Source organism: Mus pahari, chromosome 14 (genome assembly GCF_900095145.1).
Source record: "Mus pahari chromosome 14, PAHARI_EIJ_v1.1, whole genome shotgun sequence".
NCBI lineage: Eukaryota > Metazoa > Chordata > Mammalia > Rodentia > Muridae > Mus > Mus pahari.
Genome location: NC_034603.1, coordinates 64,319,206 through 64,337,486, shown reverse-complemented (window position 1 = coordinate 64,337,486; position 18,281 = coordinate 64,319,206). Strand labels below are relative to the sequence as shown.

At 51.8% G+C, this 18,281-nt stretch overlaps 1 protein-coding gene across 1 annotated transcript in view; it reads left to right on the top strand.

The window, feature by feature from the left end:
• Positions 1–6,776, top strand: part of Cdk5rap3 (CDK5 regulatory subunit associated protein 3) — a 10,687-nt gene extending 3,911 nt beyond the window's left edge. The window contains exons 3-14 of the mRNA XM_021212126.1: positions 687–818; positions 1,017–1,117; positions 1,442–1,490; positions 2,086–2,264; positions 2,477–2,613; positions 2,797–2,941; positions 3,290–3,391; positions 3,725–3,806; positions 4,386–4,474; positions 5,682–5,887; positions 6,176–6,347; positions 6,440–6,776. Of these exons, the coding sequence (XP_021067785.1) occupies positions 687–818; positions 1,017–1,117; positions 1,442–1,490; positions 2,086–2,264; positions 2,477–2,613; positions 2,797–2,941; positions 3,290–3,391; positions 3,725–3,806; positions 4,386–4,474; positions 5,682–5,887; positions 6,176–6,347; positions 6,440–6,505 (1,460 nt within the window). The 3' untranslated portion in view covers positions 6,506–6,776. The remainder of the gene's footprint in view (positions 1–686; positions 819–1,016; positions 1,118–1,441; positions 1,491–2,085; positions 2,265–2,476; positions 2,614–2,796; positions 2,942–3,289; positions 3,392–3,724; positions 3,807–4,385; positions 4,475–5,681; positions 5,888–6,175; positions 6,348–6,439) is intronic.
• Positions 6,777–18,281: the final 11,505 nt, after the last annotated feature.

Sequence of the window (18,281 nt, the reverse complement as noted above, 5' to 3'; positions counted from 1 at the left end):
GGCCTGGCGATGGTGGTGCACACCTTTAATCCCAGCACTGGGGGAGACAGGCTTTTTGTGAGTTTGAGGGCAACCTGGTCTACATAGAGAGTTCCTGGACAGCCAGGGCTATGTAGGAAAGAACCTGCCTCAAAACAAAAAAAAAAAAAAAAAAAAAAAAAAAAGAGACCATCAGCACCCTCCAGCCTTCGGGGCGCGGTAGGTGTTATGTTAGGGGCTTTACAGTTATTCGTTCATCCGGTACTTGGCATAACCACCTTGTGTTTTCCATTGTGGCGGTTAATCCCAGCCCCGAGGAAATGGAAGTCGAGCAGCACCCTCTGTCAGCACAAAGGATATAATTACACACAGAAGCAAAATATTATGGAGACTTTAGAATGGTCAAAAGTGGCACTTTCATGTCGGGACCAATTTAAAGTTTTTTTTTTTTTTTTTAAATCCCTGTGTTAAGGCGGTTGCTCTGTAAAACTCATACCGGGGATAAAGTCGGGGCGCCAGAGACTGTTTAGCCCAAGCGTCTCTCTGCGTCTGTCTGTCTTTTCATCTCTTTCCATTCCTCTCTCTGGTACCTTAGCTAATACAAAGACTTTTGTTGAATAGCCAATATGTGGCACTTGAACCAGTGAATTCCCCAATGGACAGTTAGTGGTATGGCGGACTGTGGTGATAGGCTGGTTCTCATGCAGATTGGCTGGTGGACAGAAGACACTGTAACCTAAAATGGCAAAGCCTGGTGCTGACCATCCGGGAAAAGATCAACACCGCCATCCAGGATATGCCAGAGAGCCAGGAGATTGCCCAACTGCTCTCTGGATCCTGTGAGTGACCTGGAGCACCCCCTCCCTGGAGCCATTCCCTCATTGAGTCACCAGGGCGGACCCCAGAGTGAGAGTTTTTTTTCTGGGTCGCAGATGCTGGTTGGCAGCAGAGTTACAGGGGTCAGCCACCTGCAGTAGCCAGAGGGAGATGAGGGGAGGCGGGGTTCTGAGAGTCCTCGTCTCATTCTTACTTTCTAGACATTCACTACTTCCATTGCCTACGAATAGTGGACCTTCTTAAAGGCACCGAGGCATCCACCAAAAACATTTTTGGCAGGTACTCTTCACAACGGATGAAAGTGAGTATGGCCAAGGACTGGTAGTGTGCAGGTGGGGACATCCACGGCCTCTGCATTCTCACTGGCGAACAAGCCAAGATCTTTGTCCCTATAATTTACACCAAAGTGGACCTGTCCACTGGGCTTACATGTCCTGACCTTTGGGGATCACTGTCGGGTATCACAGTCTCCTAATTACGTGGGTGGTCCAGCCAAGGTTAAAGCTGGAGGAAGTTGAGGAGTTTGTTTCTGGTATGCTAGGAGGCCTGGGGCAGCCTTCTCTGCAGGGATTGGCTGGGAGGGAGCTGTGGATGCTCCCCTGGCTGATGTCTTCTCTCTCCTCAGGATTGGCAGGAGATCATAAGCCTGTATGAGAAGGACAACACCTATTTAGGTAAAGTTGCCCTAAAGGGGCCAAGCATCCATGGGGGGTGGGGGGGGCACGCTGTTGTGGTTCTGAAATGGGCAGCTGATAGGGAGCTTGGAAGGAAGTGGGGTACGGCGCAGATGTTGCCTGATTGTAGGTGTGAAAAATGGTTCTGCACGTGCTCCACGAGAGGGAGAATCGGGCAGGAAGTGAACCTTTGTGTGCCCTACTGAGCAGTTATCTGGCGTTACTCTCTCCCTTGGGGAGGTAGTGTGCGTGTGGGGGCCGTCCTGTGATGTGGGGACCATATTGGGAACCTGAGAGGAAGCAACTAATGGGTTGATTATAGTTTGGATCATGACTCTGAATAGTTAATAATTGTAATTATTAACGCATACCAAGCACTCTGGCTTTTGTTTTATATGGATCCACACAGTAAACACAATAGTCCCTGTTAGGCAGCTAAGGACTGAAGCAGAGAGGGTACACAACTTGTCTTGGGTCCCATAGCTAGGAATGGAGAGGCTGAGAGGCCAGTCCCCATTGTCTCCACCATGCTAGGGCATCTATGTGCACCTCAGGGCAAGGGTGTCCTACAGTCGATTTCCTGGGCCTTCCTTAGTGGAGCTCTGTAGCCTCCTGGTTCGGAATGTCAGCTATGAGATCCCCTCGCTGAAGAAGCAGATAGCCAAGTGCCAGCAACTGCAGCAAGAATACAGTCGCAAGGAGGAGGAGGGCCAGGCTGGGGCCGCTGAGATGCGCGAGCAGTTCTACCACTCCTGCAAACAGTATGGCATCACGGTGAGCAGGCACTTCATTGCAGCCTGCAGACAGTCTTGGGACTGCCTCTCCTCCGGGCTCAACTCCACTGCAGCTGGCAGGCCTCTTTCTCGGTTGGTTTGTGCCTGGCCTGGGTCTGTCTCACCTTTCTGCAGTCTTTGAATGTTTGGTTTGACTTGATGGTTTCTGTCTCCCACTGTGTGTGACCAACCCCCTGTCTCCTCTCAATCTAGGGAGACAATGTCCGAAGAGAGCTCCTGGCCCTGGTGAAGGACCTGCCGAGTCAGCTAGCTGAGATAGGAGCAGGAGCTCAGTCCCTGGGGGAAGCCATTGACCTGTACCAGGCCTGTGTGGAGTTTGTGTGTGACAGGTAAGGAGAACTTCTCCATCCCGAGCAAGGGGTGCCTTCCCCGTCCCTCCGGCTCCTCTCCACGCGGATTGTTCCCACATGGCACGCCACCTGTGTTGATGCGCGTGGACCAGTGCTTAGGGTGGAGCCTGTGCTGGCTGCCCAAGCAGCTGTGGGAGGCTCTGTGACCACGCCCTGTTGAAGCCCCACAGAGCAAGTGCTGCCCATGCTGCGGTATGTGCAGAAGAAGGGAAACTCAACAGTGTATGAATGGAGGACGGGGACGGAGCCCACCGTGGTGGAGCGGCCACAGCTGGAGGAGCCTCCTGAGCAGGTGCAAGAAGATGAGGTGAGACAGGGCCTCTGAAGAGCTGAGTGGGAGCTGTTTCCCATCTGCATGGAGCCCGAGCCCTGACCTGACTTCCCATAGTGAAGAGTGGGGGGAAGCTGAGTGAGCAAGGCTTGGGTAGGCCGACCCAAAGGCCCTTTGATTTTCCTGGCTTTCCTGAGACCAGAGTGCAGACAACTGGTAGATACCTCAGCCCACTGGCTCCTGCTGACCTGGGAGTCCTTCGGTGAAGCGGTCCGTGCAGTTGACTACACGACTCTACACAGTGCTGAGACCTAAGAAAGGCAGACTCCTCTCCCTCTCTCTACTCACCTTGTTTGCACTGACGGTATTTTTTTTGCTCTTTAGATCGACTGGGGTGACTTTGGGGTGGAGGCTGTTTCCGACTCTGGCATCGCTGCTGAGACCCCTGGAATAGACTGGGGTATCTCCCTGGAGTCAGAGGCCAAGGTTAGAGCTTTCTTTCTCATAGAAAAACATCTGTGCGTGGGACCATTCCCAGTTGTAAGGCCAAGCGCATACTGAGGGAAACAGAGTCACAGAAGTGAGGCGTTAGCATAGGCTCTTTTCCACCGGGACTTGGGGTGTATGAATGCAAGCCCTTAACCAGTCAGGAGGGAGGGTGGCATCACCAAAGCCCATGTCCGCCACCACGCTTGCCACTGCATCAGACTGGTCGGTGCAGGGGCTCTAGTCTGCTCTGGCTCCCTGCGCTGGGAACCGTTTCCAGTCTGCTCTGGCTCCCTGCGTGTCCAACCTTGCTGATTCTTTGCTGTTCCTCAGGATGCTGGGGCTGACAAGATAGACTGGGGTGATGATGCTGCTGCTGCTTCAGAGATCACTGTGCTGGAGACAGGAACTGAGGGTAGGTGCCCTGTCCCCTACAGCCCTGGAGAATTGAGGAGCCTGAGTTCAAGGGCATCCGTAGCTACAGTGAATTTGAACAACCTGTGAGGCCGAGTCTCAAAAACTAAAAGTGCATCTTGTTTAGGATGTGAATGGAGGGGGATGAGAGCTAAAAACTCCCTGCTACTCCCCACCCCCTTTCTTTTTTGAGACAGTATCACTGTAGGCTGGCCTGAAACTCTATGTAGACCAGGCTGGCCTCAAACTCACTCCCAGTGTTGGGATTAAAGGCCCCCACCACAGTTCCCGTATGTTTAGAGACTGAATGTGGGCCAGTCATTTTGGTAAATTGTTGGGCTCCAGGTGGACCCCTTCCTCTCCCAAATCTTCAGAGAGACTGTAGCAGTCACTTGTGTCACTAGAGGGCAGTACAGGATGACACTTTACCTCCCTTGCCACCAGCCGCTTCTGGCTCTGCCTGCACATTTATTGGCCAGACCTGAGTAGAACCGAGAGGCAAGAACAAGGGGGGAAAGGGCAGCTTTCCCCTGGGTAGGGCTGAGGCCCATCCTCATGTCTCTGCCTCTCTTTCTGACAGCTCCAGAGGGCGTTGCTCGGGGCTCAGACGCTCTGACTCTTCTTGAATACCCTGAGACTCGGAATCAGTTCATTGATGAGCTCATGGAGGTACTGCCTTCCGGGAGCTGTGGCTTCATTTCTGATGCCTTCCGCTGATGGGAGGGAAGGGCATGGATTGATTTCAGTACACTGGAGTAGAGCCTTACAAGTTAGGATTCCCCTGCCACACCCTTGTTCTCATAGTTATGAGACATCTCTAAAGTTCCTGGCTCCATCTTGGGCAGTAGCGATGGAGCAGTGACAGAGACATTCAGAGGCCTAGCCTCGGTGGAGCTTGTATTCCAGCGGGAAGAGCAGATCAGAACCAAGATGAGTGTGCCCCACATCGGGTGGTAACGATGCCGCAGATCATCAGGGCACAAGGCTGGGGTGTAGCTCCATTGGTAGAGTGTCTGCCTAGCGTTCAGAAAGGCCTGGACTCAATTCCCAACGCCATACAAACCATTGTAGTAGTTCCTCCAGCGGCCCAACACTTGCTCGGCAGGAGGACACTGGAAGGTCATAACCCAAAGGTCAGCCTCAGCTACATGGCAAGCCTCCTGAAAATTCTGTGCCTATCTGGTTTCCTCTACTTTCCCCTTGAAGAGACATTTTTGTAGCCATGAAGGGAGAGGGGGACAAAAGATACCCAGTGCTCATAATATAGCAAGATTTGTTTTTTCCTTTTTAAGACTTGTACTTTTTTATTTGTGAGTGCACATATGCACATGTATACCGAAGCCCACAGGTAGAGATCAAATTGGGACACCTGTAGATGTCATTAGTGTGGCTTCTCGCCTTTCACCATGTGGGTTTTGAGGATCAAACCTAAGTTCTCGGGCTTGGCATCAGGCCGTTTAACCAGCCCGAGATGAACTTACTCATGAAGACTACATCTTCGAAATGTGGCTGCATCTCATATTCTATCTAGACTTTTCTGAATCCAGTTTCTCAAGCACTCTCACTCCTCCCATGGAGAGAAAAATCAGTTAATACCTGCCCTGCCCTAGGAATCTCAGTGTGTTCCCATAGGCTGGGGAAAGGAGGGAGAGCTGGGGCCAGGCTAGCACAGGTCAGCATGGGGCAGAGGAACAGCGGCCACCTGCTCCCATGCTGTGGGTGTCTGTGCCAGAGGTGCTCGCCGAGAGGACCCCGCGCTGGAGGAGCGGGGTCTCCAGCAGTAGAACTAGTTTCCTCTGGACTCTAGCTCTTCGTGTGGGGGGCTCAGCTTCTGAGTTCCTTTCTTGGTTTGAACGAACTCCCTTTCCCTCCTCAGCTTGAGATCTTCTTGTCTCAGAGAGCAGTAGAGATGAGCGAGGAGGCCGACATCCTGTCCGTGAGCCAGTTCCAGCTGGCTCCTGCCATCCTCCAGGGCCAGACCAAAGAGAAGATGCTCAGCCTGGTGTCCTCGCTGCAGCAGCTGATCGGCCGGCTCACCAGTCTGCGGATGCAGCACCTGTTTATGATTCTGGCCTCGCCAAGGTTGGCTTCCCCACCCTGTGTTTCTCCATCTTGAATGGAGCTCTCTCCCCTCGTCTTCTTCCTCTTCCATGATTCCTCCCTCCTGTGTACATGGCTTTCTCCTGGGAGTAGCACAGGGTAGGGTCGATTAATGTCTGTAGACAGAACCTGGTTCCTACGTAGATAGGAATCTGGAGTGGCTTATATTCCTTACCAAAAAAAGGAGGAAGGCCATGAGGGGAGGGGAGGGGAGGCCAAGGAGGGAATTAGTTAAGTGCAGACAGCCTCACAGGGTTCTCCGTCCCCAAGGTATGTGGACCGAGTGACAGAGCTCCTTCAGCAGAAGCTGAAGCAGTCGCAGCTGTTGGCTTTGAAGAAGGAACTGATGGTGGAGAAGCAGCAGGAGGCGCTTCAGGAGCAGGCAGCTCTGGAGCCCAAGCTGGACCTGCTGCTGGAGAAGACCAGAGAGCTGCAGAAGCTGGTGAGACGTGCCAACCCCTCCGCTTCCACAGACCGAGGCCCTGTGCCTGCCTGTCTGTCCACTCCCTGCCCACTACGCTCTCTTTCTCTCAGATTGAAGCCGACATCTCCAAGAGGTACAATGGCCGTCCTGTGAACCTGATGGGGACCTCTCTGTGACGTGCTCCCTCTGCGTCCTCCACCCTCCTTCCCAACTACCAGGAGGAGGTGGGACAGCCCAGGCTGATGCTACTGGGCCTCACCAGCAAGAAGCCAGGCAGACTTGGAGACAGAGCTACGAGGAAGGGTCACGCCGTGATCTCTGCAAGCAGTTGTCTTGAGTGGCTCTGGCCTGGCAGCCTTAAGGCACACTTGCTGCTTCTAGTTATCAAGTGAGGTTTAATAAAAAGGAAATGACTCTCCTTCGTTGCTGGCGGTCACTTGCACCACCGCGCTGAGCCTGCTTGAAGTTGAAGCTGGGCACATGTTTTCTTGAATTCTTGATCCAGGAGGCCTCGAGCAATTGTAGAGCCCCAGGTTAGAGGCCTTTCTTGCTTTTGATGGTACCTGACCCCATAGCATTTATAAATGGTTCAGCAGGTGGTTTGGGGCTGACCAGCACAGCTTTGCCCCCTCCTGTCACCAGGCTCATGCTGCCCCGCCCCAGTCGGCAGCTGGGGGGGGGGGGAGCAGTCAGCCAGCCCTGTGGGACCCTGCAGAGGTGCATTTTTCCTCTTAATCACTGCTTACTGGCTAGTCGGGGGGATGTGGTTTGGGGAGGCACGGTCTGATAAACAAGGTGGGGACAGGAGTTGTCACCTTTACTAGCTGCCTGTCCACTTCCTGCCCGTAACTGCCTGCTCTGTGATTGGGTGGGACCCGCCCCAGGATAGCACCCCTCTCGCAAGCCACCTACCCATCTCTGTTTCCCAGGAAGGGTAGGGGCTGGGGGTGGCCAGCAATTCGATTTTAATTTCATAGCAGAGCAGTTGATTCATGGCTCTTTGTCGCTGGCGTTGACTCCCGTAATGACTTTCCATCACAATGAAAAGTGGAGTGACACCACTCATTATTCCTGCTGCTTGTTATCTCAGTCTGGGGAGGGCCACCCCTCCCCGCTGCCTCTCAGCCGTCCAGGACAGTGAGTGATGGCCCCTATTAATCACCGACCCCGCGGACTCCGGCGGACACACGCTATCCAAAGGAGAGAGAGATAAGGCCACATGAACTGTTCAGAGACACTCCTATCGATTAATGTCAGCCCACCACTTCCCCCCAACCCCTGCCTGGTCACCTCCTTTTGGAGGAATCCAGCTGAAGTAAGAAGGCTAAGAGCTGAGAGAGAAGATACTGGTGTCAAAAGACCGTCCTAAAGATAGAAGGGCCTAGGGTGGTGCGGCTGGGCTGTATCCTGTCTGCAGCTGCCCGGAGGCCTGGACAGCTGTCTGTTCCTCTTGGGTCCCTTCCTGAAGTCTGAGCATATTCCAGCGACCTCCCTCCCAAGTGGTCGTCTTCTCCAAGGACTGCCTGGCTAGCCTTGTGCATCAGCTATTGGCTCGCTGAGGCATGCTACCCTTGCCCAGTCTAATGTCCCTGCCTAGTCATCGGCTGTTAGACTCCACCACATACAAGACCCAGGCCATGGGGAGAAGCCCAGGGAGTCGTGTGATTGCGCCAGGCTGGATTTGGCTTGGAGGCTCCTGTTCCTGCCAGCCAGGAACACCTGACTTCCCGCCAGGGGGCAGATGGTATTTCCTGAGGTTCCAGCTCCCCAGGAAGGGAAGCAGTGTAGGTCAGAGGGCCTTTAAGCAGACGAGAACGCAGTGTGGCACACAGAGGGTTTGGGCAAGTGTTCTCACAGGGACGGGGCCTGTTTTATAAGCTGTCTCTGAGGCCCAGGCTGAGGTAGATGGTTTCCTTCAGGCCCTTAACTGATTGTACCGGGGTGGTTCTTCAAAACTCTTCGGCTTGCTCTGCCTTTGGCTCCACCACCTTGTGGTCCACCTCTCTGGGCTGTACCAGAGACACTGATGCCCACCTGGTGTGGGCTATGGAAACAGTTCTAATTGATTTGGGGGTCAGCACCTGAACCCCTTTAACTTCATTCTGGAACATTTTAGTCCACGCCCCTGTCCCTCAGTGCCACAGCGTTGACCTCTAAGGATTAATGAGCTGAACAGCCAGCATCCTCAGTGTGGCACCACAGCACCGCCAAGGGCTCTTCTTTCTGGCCTGAGAAACCAGGGCTCCTTGCAGAACTGAAGACCAGGTTCCCAGAAGTCAGCTGTCAGAGTTGTAAAAGCCATTCAGGGAAAGAGAGAGGCCACAGGCCAAGTTCCATTCTCAGCAGTGTCTGTGACTCTGTAGTCAAGGGCATAGCACGGATTGATGGTGACTTCTCTCCTGCTGCCTCTGCCCAACCCCATCTCCCTGATTCTTGTAAGGAAACAGGAACTCCCTTTTCCAGAATCCTTTGCATGGCTACCTGCTGGCTGACTGTGAGCGTGGGCTAAGTGGGATGCTAAAGATTGTCCATCAGCTCAGCGCATGCACCCCTCTCCCCAGGACCCACTGAGGGCTCATCAGGGGCACATGTGTCCTGAAGAAGTAGAACCCACTTATTCCCTCTGCCAGGGCAGGGCTGCAACAATCTGCATGATTCAGATCAAACACAAGCTCATTCCTCCACAGTAGCAGCCTAGAGTCCAGGACAAAAGAAGAGGCACACCCAGCCTGTGGGAGAAAGCGTGAGTCTGTGGCCCTGACCACTTACACGTACAGCCGACACCCCCAGATGTTGCTGCGTCTCTGCCTTTTAATACGCTCCTCTCTGTCTTGTTGCTGATGTGTATTTCATCTTTTGACCACCACTTCTATATTCTCTTCCCCACTCTAGTAGCAGAATATTTAATCTAATAATGGGAAGACACTGGGAGACAGCGCTGTGATATAGCCTTTAACGTATGTGCAGAAGACCCTAAGTTCCAAAACTCCCATGAATTGGATACTCAGCACATGCCAGTGATACTTGGGTGGCACTTAGGAGGTGGAGGCAGAAGGATTGGAAGTTCAAGGTAATCGTTGGCATCCCTGGCTATAAAGTCTGAGCTCGGCCTGGGCTACTCGAGACACTGTCTCAGAAGACAAAACTATAATGATAGTAAAAACAATGCAGTGTGGCTGTGGCCTCTGCGCTGCCTGGCTGTAGACCTGGTGCTGCTGCTTTTGTGACCTGAGACCCAAATGTCAAATGTGTAAGAGTGGCATAGGCTAGAAATACCCCAGAGCAGTGGCTCTCAACCCCCCCCCAACCATACAATTATTTTTGCTGCTACTTCACAACTGTAATTCCCCAACTGCTATGAATCATAACGTAAATATCTGATGCTGACCTGTGACCTCTGTGGAAGGGCCATGCAACCCCCACCTAGGGGTCACAACCCACAAGTTGAGAACCACTGACTTAGACTAAAGCTGGTGACTTGTGTCTTGTCCTGGTCTCACGTTTCCATGATAGTCCAGTGTCCCACCTAAACCCATTATCCACAGCCGTACTCCATCTCTGGATTCCCTGTCTGTTACTATGCCCTCCTTTTGCCCTGTCGCTTGTTTAGACTCTCCTGCCTCAGCTTCCCACGGTCTGGGATTACAGGTGGCTAAGCTCATATTTTGGACTTATAATCAGCCCATTTAAATTCCCAGACAGATGGATTATTGAGTTCAAGGACAACCCAGACTACATAAGGAGACCGTGTTGCCAAGAGTTAGGAATGTGGGAGGGGCACAGGCTTGGTGGTCCTGCCATCCATCCTGCCTTGCAGAGGCAGAGGCAGAGAGAGAGGCAGAGAGGCACAGAGGCAGAGGCAGAGGCAGGCAGATCTCTCTGAGTCCAGGCAAGCCAGGACTGCTCACATATCAAGACCTTGTCCAACAACAACAACAAGAAGGGAAGGGCTGGTAGTGGGTGAGGGATGTAGCTCGGCGATGGAGTTCTTGCTTGCCTAATGTGTTCCATCCCCAGCACCAGCAAAAGTAAATAAAAGGACTCATTGGCCAGCTTAGACTATACAGTCTAGTGTAGTGAAATATACTATACCAGTATAGCGAAATCCTGTTTCAGCACCCGCAACAGCCCTCGGAAAACACACAAACCACCAAACCAAACCAGTACAAATGAACTGGACTAAACTCCCATCACCAGGAGGGAAGGGAGGCCATGTCCCCTGTGAACCTTCAGGGCCTGTCTCTCCACCCCTTTCCCTATCTGAGGAGAGCAAAGGGCTGTTGCTTGTTCTCCTGGCAACGCCATTTCATTGTAGGCCCAGTGTTTGCTAGCACAGCTGGGCCTCACGAGCGCCACCCACACACTGGGCTTTGGACCGAATGCCTTGCACTCTTGAGGCGTCAGGCCCCAAGCCGTCTTCATGTTGCCATCCTGCCGGGCAGAGTTCAGCGCAGCGGGAGAGAGTCTCAAGGCTGCGGCAGGCAGGCAGGACTGCCGGGCCCAGGAATGCCAGCTGACCCAGATTCTCCCTGTGCCCTCCAGATGCCCTTCCTCTCTGGTGACAGGGTCGCGCCTCTGAATAGACTGGCCCTGAGTAAACTCTGCCTTAGCCACCCTCCTCTCCTTCCCCAGGCTCCAAAGAAAACCAGTTTGAATATTTAAACTTCTCCTGTGTGTCTAATAAAAAGTTCTGCACTATTTAATGCCCCAGCTATCCATTACTGTCTGGAGCTGCCCTCTCCTCTCCCTCTCCCCCTCCCTTCCTCTTGCCCAAACCATGGCGCACAGCAAAGCCATTTGTCAAACTGATCCCGCCGCCGGCTGCGCTCGGCTGTGTCTGAAAGGACATGCCGCCCCACAGGGAAAGGTGGGAATGAATAAAGGAGCTATGCAAATTACTGCTTAATCTGCAGAGAAACACCCAGGCTTTGGGGAGACGCTCATTACTTCTTTTAACTGTGATTAACGGGCAAATTAAACCCAAGCCCTTAACTCTCTCCTGGCAGAGGGAATGCAGAGCCCTGCTCTGGTGCCAGTGCCTGGGGTCTCTTCTGGAGTTGCTTGTGTCTGAGGTGAGGAGCAGGAGCTTGGTCCTGTGCGCGCAAGTTGCCTTGCAAGGCAGGTGTGAGGCAAGCAGGACCCGGCAGCACGCCTTACCTCACCAGAAGGAAAAACGTAGCTGTTCTTTGGAGTATATTTTACATACTCAAGAAAGAACAGCCACTGGACACTGGGTTTACTGGAATTCTTTGCCTCTACTAAAAAATTACCAAAACAGAAGAAGGAAGAGGAGGAGGAGGAGGAAAAGGAGGAGGAGGAGGACGACGAGGAGGAAGAGGAGAAGTTGTAGCAGTTAAGAGAATTCCTAACACCTGACCTTAAAGAGCATGCTGGGATTGGGGCAAAAGTAACCACCATGTCTAAGTTGCTAATTAGATCAGTTCCAAACCCAGGTCTGGAAAGAGGCCAAGTACTATCCTTGCGACCCTCCCAACCAGGAAGGCAAGGAAGAGCCCTAGTGGCGCGGGGGTGGGGCAGTGGGCAGAGGGTGTGAGTGTGTCTCTAGAGAGGCCCTGGGAGGGCCCCACGGCCGGGGACACAGGTCATAAGGCACACACAGCCAAATGCAGACCCGGAGAGGGAGGGAAGGCCCCTCAGTTTATTCCATTGGTCACCTTCCGTTTTGAAGTAAGTTGTATGCAATATGAAATGTCACGTGACTCTCCATGGGCATTCAGGTCAATGGTGTCCTCGCTGCTCTGTGACACTGTCACTTTCCACTTTGCCTTTTCAGAACACATCTAGCCGTCCTGTCCCGCCTCTCCTCAGCTCTCCCCCACAGCTGCCCTGAAGGCTTGGGGCTGAAGTTCTATGTAGAGCACCTGCCCAACAGGCCAGAGGCCCTAGATTCAACCCCAGCACTGAGTCAAGGTTCTCTATAGAAGAATGACCTGTTTGAAATCCAATAAAAAATAAAAAATAAAAAATGCCCACTGGCGCTTGGAGTTACAGGCTGTTTGAAAGAGAAACCTGCCTTTAAGGTAGCATTTGAGGAGGAAATACTGTAGGGACTCCATGTTAAACACAGGTTTCCTCTCAGCCTGAGTGATTAGGAGGTGAAAGATGGCATGCAGTGGTGACAGACTGTCTGTCAACCTGACGGGGCCGAGGAGAGACACGGCCCCGTATTTTATTTTGTCGTCCAGTCGATCAGTGGGTTTGTCATAGAAACCAGGCCTGACAGCTCCCTCGGCCGCTCCTCTCTCTTTTCTTAACTCCAGAAGCCCCAGCTCCAACATCTATTAAAACATCCCAGGCTGTCAGGGATATTAAAAGGCTCTGTCACTCCTTCTTAAAACAGTCATAAATACAATCTGGGCGCTAGCATTTGGGCAGAAGCCTTGGTGTTAACTGAGAAGGAGCAAACAGCAGAGCCGCCTGCCTTTCTTGACAGCCCGGGAGCCTTAGGACTCCTCCGGATGGATGCAAGAAGGCCTTCCCCAACACCTGCGGGCCCCTGGCGCTCTTAAGCCCAGAGCACAGGATGCAGCCGGTCCCACACCCATCTCTGCTTCTTCCCGAACACCATATCTGTTCTGCCCAAGGAGCCTGCCTGCTGGGCCTCTCTAGACACTGGGACCCAGGGAAGAATCAGAGGGAAGAAGGACTGAGTGTTTTCCTTCAAGTTTACATTTTCTACCTTTTTATCCCCTACTTTCCGTGTGGCAGCTTGCCACACCTTGCCACAAGTCTTATGGAGGTCGTGGGTTTCCCTGAGGCTTCCCCTGTGGGCTCCCCAGAGAGTGGGCAAGAGTTCGTTCTCTTGCTAGTGGGAGACCACCATCACTTATGAATCCTTGAAATGTCTCCAGACTGGGACACCCTCAATATCAGCCTGAGCCTCACCTTCTCTTAGGCTAAATCCTTCTTTTTTTCCGCCTCCAACCAGAGGAAGGGCTAGATGCTAGCCATCCCTCCCAGTTGAGATCACAGAGGCTTCTCTCACAGCAAGGCTACTGAGGCCCAGAACCGCAGAGCAGTCATGATCCTCAGGCAAGTTCTAACTGGATTCTGTCCCTGTCGATTGGCCTGCGCACTTAGCTGAACATCCAGTTGGTAAAATGCGGGTAGCCCCTGCCTGGGACCTTCTGTGTTCACACTGAAGCAGTGCCTCGGATCCCCGCATCTTCAGACAGCTTCCCTGTGGCCCACCAAGGTGTTCAGGCCATATGTGATTATGGCCACAATCACTTCCCACTCCAGAGCTTTTACTAACCTTTAGATACTTTCTCAGCTGTGGACTACGACTCCCCAACCCCAGCCATGGTCTCCCCGGTAGCTTCCCCCTCCCACCCCCCCAAATACTTCAAGAACTGTCAGACTTTGGGCGTTTTCTATGTTAGGCACCTAGCTTATCTCACTGTGGAGGCCCCATGGGTCCATGTAACAGCAGGAGATGTATTTGCCCCTCATAGAAGGACGCTCTCTCTGACAACCGAAGATACCTCAGAAAGGCACAGGTAAGCGGAACTTGGCTGACATCATATCAATATTTGTGGGTGCCCAGAAGATGGGTGGGGGTGCAATGCCTTGAAGGGTCAGTGATTTGGGACACTTGGTGTGTGTAGGAGTCGGGTGAAGCCTGGCAGCTGTTTACCACCTGTCCTCCATGTAGTCAGTTTGTCTTTTCATCCCCGAGAGTCAGACCCTTCATCTCAAAGGTCACAGAGTAGTGAACAAGCCATTCTTTGCCCTCACAGGCCCCAGGCAGGGTCTGACCCAGCAGGCAGGATGCGGAGGGGAAAGGGGGAAACTTGGGGACCCCCACCAGCCACTCTGGTCGATCCTGCCTCTCCCCCTTCCCCCCTCCCGCTGGCTCCCACTTCTCTCTCCCATCCCCTCCCCTGCCTTACCTGCCTTTCTTTCCCTTCTTTGGCTCTCTACCACCCAGAGGCCACCCCTCATCTCCATGGCAATAAAAGGGGAGGTGGGGTGGGGTGGGGCGGGGTGGGCCCGGTATTTTTAGCCAGTCCATAATAGGCCTTTTCTCTGGAGACACAGGCACTGCCTGTGGAACGAATCTCCGCCTGTTCCTCTGCTCACAAAGGGCCAGCGGAGCCCCTCCCTCTGCCTAGGTCGCCCTCAGTGACCCCGGCCCCGTTTCCGGGTGTGCTTCAGCCCTCCAGGGTCTGCAGCTGGGCCTCTCTCACGAGATCCTACACACAGGCAGGGTCACCCCAGCTGACCTCCTCGGAGGACAGAGGTCAAGCCCCTCTGGGGGTCTCTGATGTGATTGGAAGGGAGCTGGGGCAGGGAGGGAGGGGGGTGTGGGGGGGGATGGGACCTTCTCTTTTAATGTAGAATTAAATAACTCCTTGTGCCTCCCCTGTCTCTGCCTCTCTCAGGCTGGGTCCCAGGGCCCAGAATCCCACACTTAGGCATCCGGGCAACTTAGAAATGGTTAGAGCCTGAGCTAGGACAATTACAAAGTCTTGGCAGGGAAGCTGAGAAACTCTAAAGTGTAGTGGGGTCTGCAAAGTCAGCCTTGCCTTTGAAGCTGGGCTTTGCTTGCTTTTGAGGTTGGAGAGGGGAAAAAAAGGAGAAAAATATAGAGACATGGAGAAGAAGGAGCCCTCCATCCAACCCAGGATCTTTTGAAGCCTCCTACCAGCTGAAAATCAAACTCCAGCACAACTAACATTTGCTGTGAAGGTTACAGACATAGAGGAGATACATACATACATATATATGTAATTATATATATTAAAAATTACATATATGTATGTATATATGTGTGTATATATATGTATATACATATATATGTAATTTTTAAAAATTTATTTTGTGTATATGAGTACACTATAGCTGACTTCAGACACACTAGAAGGTTCCATTAGATTCCATTACAGATGGCTGTGAGCCACCATGTGGTCGCTGGGAACCGAACTCAGGACCTCTGGAAGAGCAGTCATTGCGTTGCTCTTAACTACTGAGCCATCTCTCCAGCCCCCTAGCAGTGTTTTTTTTTTTTTTCTTTAATGGAGAAATATTTTAAGATAAAAATGTTAAAATAGCTGGACATAGTGGTACATGCCTGTAATCCCAGCACTTGGGAGGTGGAGGCCAGAGGATCAGAAGTTCAAATTGACATCATCCCAGGATGCTTAAGTTTGATCCCAGCCTGGGGTCCATAAAGACCCTGCCTCAAGAAAGGTTACCGTAGCAACAGAGCAGGTTTCTGCCCATGACCTTGGGTAGGGTCTCCTATTGAGATTTTCTCTAGGAGTCTTTCAAATGAGGCTGCTGATTTTGTTTGCAGTGAAGACGCCCTAACTTCCTGCATCCCTGGTACCAATGCCTGGCTTGAGGCATCTCCTGCATGGCATGCTCACCTTTAAGTGGGAATGAGAGCCGCACGTGGTAGTGTGTTAATGTACAAGCCAGGTCCTCACAGTGCTCACCTCTCGGACATTCACATCCCCCACCCCCACCCCCAGCTGCAGCTGTCCATTAGGAACAAATTCTTTAGGGAAAACAAAACAAAAGAAAACATTTTGGGCTGAAAAGACAGCTCTATAGTTAAGAGTACTGGGTGCTCTCCCAGAGGGCCTGAGTTCAATCCCTATTGCCTACACCAGTCAGCTCCCATCTGCCTGCAACTCTATCTCCAGGAAGAATCCACACCTCTGGCCTCCATGTGCATTTTCAGACAGACACACATGTGAGCATAGTTTAAAAAAAAAAAAAAATAAGGCTGGGCGTGGTGGCACACGCCTTTAATCCCAGCACTCGGGAGGCAGAGGCAGGCAGATTTCTGAGTTCGAGGCCAGCCTGGTTTACAGAGTGAGTTCCAGGACAGCCAGGGCTATACAGAGAAACCCTGTCTCCAAAAACCAAAAATAAACAAACAAACAAACAAACAAATAAATAAATAAGTAAAAGCATTTTCAGTTATAATTCCATTAGTGTTCCTGGGTGTGGATGTGCATGCCACAATGTGTGGGGCGGAGCTATACCTTTACCTCCTGAGCCATTCCCTCTGCCCCCTGGAAGGAGCTCTGATGCTTCATATTGTCAATCAAGCCAGGACACTCTCGATAATTACAGATAAGGTTCCTTCCCTCGGGAAACAGATTCCAGGCCATCCAGTGGGTGGAAACATAGACCAGCAGTCAGCCCGCCTGGGTGAACCACACCTCGGTCTCTCTTCACTTCTGGCTGTGGCCTTGACTTTCCTCAGGTTAGAAGCAACTAAGAATCCATGTAGCTACTGCCCCTGGTGAGAGGCTCCACAGCTCCTGCCTGGGAAAACACTCAGAAAAGAACCCGGCCACTGGCCCTGCCACACAAGGGTCAGTAGTTGTATTGATTTCTCATCACATCTCTGTGGATCTCATTTCCAGAACAGTGCTCATTCCAAATATTCCAAACCTTTGTCCCTAGGAGTCCTTCTTGCTCCCATGCTGTGCATGTGTTCTAATTTTGGGTGAGAAATAACACAGTCACTCTTGTTTGGGGGATGGGAAGTCGCCCATTTTGTCCATGTATACTGAGGCTCTTAATGATGAACACAGCTAGCCCAGAGGAAGGAATTAGCCCAGTACAAAACAGGACCAGGCCAAAGATGGGTTGGAAAGATCAGTGGTAGGCTGGTGGGCAGTGCCAACAGCACTTCTAATCTGCCCAACTTACTACTGGCATCGTCTCAAGAGATAATTTAATGCCCTGTGGCCCTGTTTGCTTCCGAAGAAAGAAGACGACAATAACCAACAACACAACCAGCCCACGTTTTATGTGAGCACCACGTGTTTGTTTCTAGTGCACAGTTATTAATATCCTTGTCCCAGTGCCTCCTCTAAAGCTGATCACCACTGAATTATGGGTCCTGAATCCTAGTCCCTGCTCCCCCTACTACAAAGCTTTCTGTGATGCCCTGAAGGAGAATCAGGCTCTTATCTACAGGCAGGACCCAGATCCCAGGATGGGAGCCCAGAGAATATGGGAGGCAGGGCTGAGTCAAGGAGCAAGAGAGAAAGCACCTCTCCTGTGCAGTCTGGTGGTGAGAAGCAGCCTGGATGGAGCTCAGGGATGGACCTGGGCGGAGCTCAGGGATGGAGCTCCTGGGAGACTCCTCTTCCGCATCTTAAGCTCTAGGATCTAGCTGGACTTGTTTTCCTAAACTTCACTTTTGTCTGTGAAACAGAAAAATGCTAAAGATCTTCTTTGAGCATTCCATATGTGTGTGTGTGTGTGTGTGTGTGTGTGTGTGTGTGTGTGTGATGGAGAGTGTGAGAGGGTCAGAGGGCAACTGGTGAGAGCTGGTTCTTTCCTTCCACCATGTGGGTTCCTAGGGCTTAACTCAGCATATCAGACTTAGAATGGCAGATGACTTCATACGCTAGCCTATCTTACTAGGCGGGCCCAAAATAGAATTTTTTAAAGAATCAAGCCTTTGTGTTTCTCCTTTTAATTGCATGTGTGTGTGCGTGTGTGTGTGTGTGTGTGTGTGTGTGCCTGTGCCATACCATATGTATGTGGGTACCCTTGAGGACCAGAACCCCCCTGGAGCTTTGAGTTACATGGGTAGTTGTAAGCCACACTCAGCGTGGTACTGGGAACAAAATCTCTATTCTCTGGAAGAACAGGAAGTGATCTTAACTACTGAGTCATCTTTCCAGCCCTCAAAATAGAACATTTAAATTTTTCTTTTTCCCTTGATAGTTTTTTTTTTTTTAGGTTTTTCAAGACAGTTTCTCTGTATAGCCCTGGCTGTCCTGGAGCTCACGTTGTAGACCAGAGCTGAGGACTGAACCCAGGGCCTTGTGCTTGCTAGGTAAGCGCTCTACCACTGAGCTAAATCCCCAACCCCTTATTTATTTATTTATTTATTTGTTGTTGTTTGTTTATTTATTTATTTTGGATTTTCAAGACAGGGTTTCTCTGTATAACCCT